Source organism: Gossypium arboreum, chromosome 11, assembly GCF_025698485.1.
Source record: "Gossypium arboreum isolate Shixiya-1 chromosome 11, ASM2569848v2, whole genome shotgun sequence".
NCBI lineage: Eukaryota > Viridiplantae > Streptophyta > Magnoliopsida > Malvales > Malvaceae > Gossypium > Gossypium arboreum.
The window spans coordinates 2749026-2757170 of record NC_069080.1 but is presented as its reverse complement, the minus strand read 5'-3'; the positions used below and the strand labels follow the sequence as shown (position 1 = coordinate 2757170).

General features: G+C 26.0%; 1 protein-coding gene across 1 annotated transcript; it reads right to left on the bottom strand.

The window, feature by feature from the left end:
• Positions 1 to 4923: 4923 nt before the first annotated feature.
• LOC108464353 (transcription factor MYB1R1-like) lies at positions 4924 to 6972 on the bottom strand. The gene is made up of 3 exons (XM_017764619.2): positions 6440 to 6972; positions 6131 to 6339; positions 4924 to 5574 (listed from the first exon to the last, which is right to left on the bottom strand). The coding sequence occupies exons 1-3, from the start codon at positions 6744 to 6746 to the stop codon at positions 5152 to 5154; spliced, it is 939 nt and encodes a 312-aa protein (XP_017620108.1). The 5' UTR covers positions 6747 to 6972; the 3' UTR covers positions 4924 to 5151.
• Between the last annotated feature and the right edge of the window lie 1173 nt (positions 6973 to 8145).

The following is an 8145-nucleotide window of genomic DNA, read 5'->3' as shown; positions in this document are numbered from 1 at the left end:
TAGAAAACAAGAAAAAATTACGGTTATTGATATATGAAAACGTGAGACATTGATATATGAATGTGGAATATATTTGATAAATATGTTCATTCTTAATTATGGAATTATATATTTAAATTATCTGTAAGTGTTTTGTACTCCTCAGTAATGTCTCGTACTCTATTCCAGCGACAGATACGGGTAAGGGTGTTACAGTACAACTATTTAATCATACACCATAAGTCAAGTGTCCTCGGAACAGTGTTAGAATTGTTTTGTATACGTTAAAATGTGCTTCTTTCACCTAAATTTGGATGCAAAGACACAACGAATATGGAGATTCTACTCAATATGTGTACAGTTTATGTTTCAACTATTTAAATCGTAGGATAATGAAAAATTAATAGCCCTATGATTTTTTATTTTTTTGTATTTTTTAATTGGGAATCACAATCTTTTTATTGTTTGTAAAATATAAAAATATGCTCAAACACACAATTTTTTAATAAAATTGTAATAAATTTTGTCTGTTAATCAAACATTTATCAATGAATCAAGTTTCCAAGATTCTTTTAACTTTTGATATATATATATATATATGGTTAAGGTGATGCAGAAGATAATATTTACTAATTTTTCAATTGTATCAATAATTGACTAAAGAAACAGCTTAATTAAAAGCACATCTGATTGAATCTACCTGTGTGATGTATTAAAATAATGTTTTCTTAATTAAATAATAAAAAATATCTCCATAGGGTTTGTGTCGGACTAAGTAAAAATTTTTAGGTTCGATTTTGAAATATAGGCCTAAAATTTTGTCCAAGTCCGATCCAGATAAAAATGTTAAAAACTTGAGCCCGAACCGAACGTATTAAAAATTTTATATTACCTTTTATATAATTTTAAAAATATATATAATACATCAAATATACTAAAAACATTAAAATAAGTGTTTCCAAATAAATGAGAATTTTTTAAAAAATATATTTAAAAACACTAAAATAAGTACAACTTAGCAAGCAAATACATTTAAAATAGTAGTAAAATTAATAATAAGACAATAGTTATATAATATCCGATAATAACAACAAAATAGTAGCAATATAATAACAAAATAATAGCAAAACAATGAAAAACACGACAAAACAATAAAAAAAGTAACATATTTTATTTTATTTTTTTACAAATTTAGACCGGGTCAAACCTAGGCTAAAAAATGCTTACTCAATGACTGACTTATTTAGAAAATAAATTTTTTTTGTCTAAATCTATTTTTTAAGTCTATATTTTTATCTAAACTCTTTCACTTTTTGAGCAGGCCATAAAGAAATCTACCTAAGAAGTAAAATCAAACCCATCGAATAAAAAAATTAAAATAAAATGGGGACTTGACTCATCCACTCAAAGACTTTAGGTTGGGTTAACAAATAAGAAATCAAGGTTTAGATTGACTGAATTGGTGGATTTATTTTTAAAAAAATTAAATATCTTTAAAGTAGTTTTAATATTAAATAAAATAGGTGGTGAAAGGGACAATGAATGATTAAGAAACTTGGAACCCTATACTCCATGATTAATCAATGTCTTCAAAAGGTGTGGGCATCAAGTTTTATATATATGGAATATTTGTTTTTGTTTTCTTCTCTTGTGAAAAAGGGCCAATTATCTTTAACAGAACATCCAGTGTGTTTCACATGACTTTGGTTTAAGTCAAATACGCTTCATGGTCTATATTTATTATTTATGAATAGTAAGTCTTTTGTTTTATATTAATATTTAGGGTAAATTTTAGTAAATTCTTTTTTATCACTCAGCTATAAAAAGTTATAAAATAATCACTCAATTATTTATTTTTGTCTTTTTATCACCAATTAACTAATGACAACTTTTAAAATTGACATAATAATAATTTTAACCCTTAATTTTATAAATTATATCAATTTAGTCCTGATTATAAAAATTAATCCAAAATATTTAGCATTGTGTAATTTGATATTTTTCTCGAGTTTTACTTTTCTTTATGACATTAAGGGTTAATCTTAAAAGAGTAATAAAAGATGAAAATTGTTATATTTTATTTTTGAGTGTTTATGTTTTTTGTATATTTTCAATTAATTTAATTGATAATTTTGTTTTTTAGTTTTTCAGATGAAATGGTGTAAAATTACAATAAAAAAGATCATGTTACATAATGTGTAAATGTTGAGGTTAGATTTTTAAAATCAATATTATGTCAATTTTAAAAACTATCATTGTTAGGCTATTAGTGAAAATAAAACAATATTAAATAATTAGATGATTATTTTATAAAAATATATATTAATAATTGAGTGACTATTAATATAGTTTACTCTAATATTTTATATATTATAATTGTTTAAATATGATAAATTATCTTTATTATTAAATCATAATTTAGGTGGACTAGTTCAACCCTTGGATGGCCCAATTACGTTCATCGAAAAGTATAATTTTCGATTTTTTTATGCTTGGATTAGTAGCTTTCATGGTTGTTGAAAACTATGGTTAAAGCTATTTAATTTTATAAAATTATTAAAAATATAAACGTTTTTAAAATAAAATCCATTTTAAAAAATTATTTATTAAAATTTTAATTGTTCGATTAACTCGTAACATTAACATAATAAAAATTTATAAGCAATAATATATAAATCAAAATATTAACTCAAATGAATTTAAATTAAATTTAAATGGGCGTTAAAAAATAAATTATGGGACACTCACATATAAAAATAAAATTAATAAATATATTTAAAATTAATAATTAAAATCCATAAATATATCTTAAAAAGCATAATGCATTAAGTTGAAATTATATGGTATGTATTTTTTATTTTATATAAAAATCTAAAAGTTAGAAACACCTGAGACCCAAAACCATCTCCATTCACCCAGTCACACGTATCATTTTAGTCCCGTAATTAAACAAAGCGAAGTTCACACGTGGAACTGTCTGCTTACTTTAGCATGCTTCAAGTCGTAAGGGCCACGCTTGTGGCAATCAGTGGAAAATTAAAAACAGAGTAAAAGTGATAAAATAAGTTAAATTATATTTTATTTTATATTTAAAAATTAAATAAATTAATTTTTGTGCGTTAAGTTAATGAGTAAATCGATATTTTTATTAAATTTTTTATTGTTAAAAATTTAGCTAATTGAATAATCAAATAGTTATATGTAATATGTCAAGATGTCTTATACTAATGTATATAAATCAATTTTTAACGATAAAAACAGATAGAATTTTTAATAGGATGATCGGTTTACTCTTTGATCTAACATTTATGGTCTAATTTACTCATTTCTTAAGTAATAATAGCAAAATACAATCCAACTCCTAATATAAAAATCTCCATAATACTTTTACTAAAAAATATTATTATTTAATGAATTATTAATTTGTCCATCACAAATTAAATAAAAATGTCGTTTATATTTAAAGAGTAATAAAATAATAATTAAACAAGATATTTGATCTCATTTCTAACTTTATTAACGTTGAACAAAATAAAATAATAATTCATATATTTATCATGCTCATAAAATTTTAAATTAATCTTATACTATATCGATGGAGAATATTATCTTCATCGATATTATATTTGAGGGTTCAAAATTGTTTTTACATTTTAAATGATTAAATTTAGTACTTTAAAAATAAAAAGATTAGGACCCTGAAAATTAATGTTGAATTTAGGTTATGATAGAAATTTATATCACAATCCAAGCGCGTGCGTAAGATTAGTCATTAAAAAAATACTCACTCTAAATCAAGATGACGATGATGGCTGACATGGCACCTGATCAAACTAGTTCACTAATTTAATTTCACACAACGAAAATTTTGAAATAAAAATCTTCTACTAATAATATATGTTGATATATCTTATTATATAATGCTTATGTCTAAAATATTTGTATATTATTATCATACTTTTATTTTATGTCATATTTTAATTACTTTTAATAAATCTAATTTCCAACTTATTAAGTAACCGATTGTAGATGTAAGGCATTGTATACGACATAAAATTAAATAAGAGAAATAAAAATCGACCTAAATAGATGTGTTTAGATAATACATATTAAATATCACAATTAATCAAATCAAACAAAATTCTATCCAATCGGTTTGATTTATAATTAATTTATATTTTATGGATACATAGATTAGTGAACAACTTAAAGTTCTACATAAAAATATATAATTTACAAAAATATCATATACGTGTTATTCGTTATTTACTTGAAAAATTACTTCTATCAAATAATATTTAAAATCATAAAATAAAATTTATTTTATTAAAATAAATTCAAATTTTAAAATTAAATTTAAAAAATCGAAAACTGAATAAAATTAAAAACAATATAAAATATATATCAACAACTAAGAATTGTCGTCGTCGTGATCAGATCAACCCAAATCAACTACAGACTACAGTCATGAATACCATAGAATTAAAAGCACTGTCCCTGCATATCATCTGGGCAATCCAAGGTAACATGCATGACATGACATATCACTACACTACAGGACAAAACAGGACAACCACCCATTTCTGTCTTCAATTCAATCCATTGATGCAGAAAAATAAATCCACCACAAAAGAAAAAAATGAAGACCATCCTCCTTTCCTTATCTCTTTAATAAATAAAACCAAAACAAAATAATGTTTGCTTTCATATGTAAAGACAATAAAGCCACACAAAAAAAAACTCGGTATATATATACAAATTGTCTGATATAACAAAACATTGCATATAGACCACTAATCCACCATGATATTTTTCTTTCATTTTGACCCACCAAGATTTGCAAGATCAGTAATTGAATGGAGGCTGCACTTTGTTATATTCAGTTTATTTTTATTTTCATATATATATATATATATATATATCAACTAGCATAGATCAAAAGACTAAATGAAACATTAATCTAACATAAATAAAAACAGAAAACAACAGAAACAAACAAGACATGACAGTTTTGTTCTGTTTTTAGTCTGTACATGAAAAACAAAGGGATTCAAAAACCAGTTACCTAATTTAAACTTATGTCCTTTTTTTTTTTTTCTCTAAATCCAAATTTAAGCTCTAATAATAATAAGCTTTGTGTCGCTTTTGCTTATTATATAATTATTGTCATTCTTAAGCAACACTGATGATTTTATTGTTATCTCCACTGCTAAAGTTTGGCATCACCTGAAATGGAGAATGCCTGGAAGTTGAAGATGATGATGAATCCATTTGATCGGATTGCAAAGACAGCTTGAGTGACAGCGATAAAGGATCCGTCGCCGGATTTAAGTTTGTGTTGAGATCGGATCTCTGAAGAGCTGGGAAATTTGGAACCGGACGGATGAGATTTGCCGTCGGAACATTGTTATTCAATTGATTCCCCTGTGCTATTGTGAGATTTTCAGTCGGATTCTGAATTGGAACCGGCGGAACTACCTGGTTAAAGGCCATGGGAAAAGCCGCCGGCATAATGGGAAACACATTGGTTTCAGATGGCTGAGTTGAGTTTTCTTGTCGATCAATTCGCTCTTCTTCCATTGGAATCGCCTGCACCTAATCAAATAGTAGCAAAATGGAAAAGGTCAAAATAAAGGCCAGTGAATTAAGAAAGATATTTCCATATTAAATGTCGGAATTCATAATAAATTCTAGATCATCGGTTCTTGGAGTTCTATGAAATAAAATAATGAAAAATAATGTATCTTTTATCAATTTTATCCCAAAAATATAAATTAGAGATATGAATAAATAGCTCATTCGTCAATCGCTTACCTTCGCTATGAATAAATAGATCTGCATGAATTTATCCGGTAACTACCATACATCAATCATATCATAAATACAGTTATTTATCAATTTATTAATATAATTTGATGAAATTAATACAATTAACTTATCACATCAAGTTTCTTTTAGTGGCTCAAATGATAAAATTACCCAAAAAGAAAAGAACAGAAAAATAAATCAAAATTGGTTTTGCTTATCAATTACTATAAGTCAAAGTCGATTAAATCGATCAAATTTATTTTTAAGTTTCTAGATTCATATATTTTCCGAGAAAAACAATGATGAAAAGGACGTTGAGAAAAGAAGTAGTAATTGCGAGTACCGTATCGGTGGTGATATCAAAGAGGCTAGATCTGCGACGACGACGGTTGAGATTGCTTCGTCGGAGAAAGTATTTCTGAGCATGGCTTGCTACTTGTGTCGGAGTTCTAGTCTTCACGAAGTTTCTAGAAATCCCTCTCCAATCTCCTTTCCCTACTTTCTGCAGTCCTACCAGAAACAGCTTATGCTCCTCCTCCGTCCACGGCACCCCTAAATTCATTTTAAAAAAATCGAAAACAAAAAACAAAATCAGAATCGTAAAAATCAAAGGGAAAAAAAGAGGTCAAGATGTAAAAAAACATATATAAACCTCTTTTGCGCTCTCGATTTCCAGAGGAGTGAGGAACGGCATCGTCGGCGGAGGCGTAACCGGCGGTGAGGTTATCATCGCCTTGATCTTTGTTGCTCTTGTTGTTATGCTTGTTCGACTCATGAGGTTGTTCGTATTGAGAAAGGTTGTTCATACTCACACTTTTCCTCATGGAATCAACCACCACTCTGACTCCAAAAAGCATGATCTCTCCACCTCCTCCGCCACCGCCACCGCCACCGATCGGAGAAGAGTTGACGATGGAGGAGGAAGAGGCGGAGGCGCACGTGGCAGGCGGCATCCCCATGTTTTTTCTTTCTTTCCGATTTTTCGCTGGGAAGGAATCTTTGGCCGTACAAGTTTATAGAGAGAAAAGATAAAGAACCGATACTGAAGTCGCGTGGAGAAAACATATACAAAAATATATATAGACTAAGGACAAGTATGAGGTGGCATCACGTTGTGGCGACTGTTTTTCGATCTGCGAAAAAACACGTGGCGTCTAATGGTTGGTTTCTGTATCTTGTCCGCCTATAAATCTCCAAAAAGATAACATAGTGGGCTTTGTTATCGACAAAATAATGCTGCATTGTTATTATGAAAAATTATCCCTTCCTTTTCTTTTCTTTTTTTTTTTTTTTAACCAAAAAACCAAATTTATCCCTTCATTTTCTTCTTTAATTTTAGGCGACACTTCAAATAATTAAATAAAAGCGATAATGTTTTGATTCAGATTTTTTTATAAAGTTATGATTAATTCGTAATATTTAAATATTTAAAATTTGGATTGATATTTTATAATCCAAATAATTAGAATAGAATTTCATCCATCTAAATTGATATAGTTCATTGGTTTTAATTTTTAAAAATAGAGTGAAATTATTTTTCCGATTTTCTTAATTTTTTCTCAGCTTTTTTAAAATTTTTAATATAAATGAAAATATTAGATTCTCAATTAGATTTAATATTGGAATAATTACACATGTATAGAATATATTTAAAAATTTGGACATGGCTTTTTAACAATTTAACTTCAATTATAAAATTTAAAAGAAAAATCAGTGTAGAATTATAAAAAAAAACCTATCTTTTTTCCTTTTTGTTGGCCAGCTATCTTTTCTTTCTTTAATAATAATTAGACTGCTTACATAAAAATATACCATTATAATAACTTCATCATTAAGTTTGCTACATGATATCAATTATATTTTCCCTTTCGTTACTCTGGTTTATATACATTATTAAATAAGTTAATTTGACGATAATTTTTTATTAATATAATAATTTAAATTATTTTAAATAATCATCAACATTATTTAAATATAATAATTTGATTGTTTTATTTTTAATAAAATATCTTAAAATAAATAATATTTTAGTATTAGGTCAAAAGTAATTATCTAACTATTTATTTTATTTGAAATTTTTATTAAATAAATTTGAAGAAGAATAAGAAACCAAATTAAAAAGTATATATTGAAAAATTGTGAGTCTATTTAAACAAACAAGTTGTTTAATAAATATTCAAAAATTTTACAAAATTTTATATATTTAGATTAAATCAACATTATTAAAAATAGTTATAAATTAAAAAAAAGAGGGACATAAAACTACTTTTTATTCTATAAAAAATCTTCAAGATTTTATAATTGTTACTTATTTATTACATGATATAAAAATTTCACTTCTTTTAAGAGACAATAGTA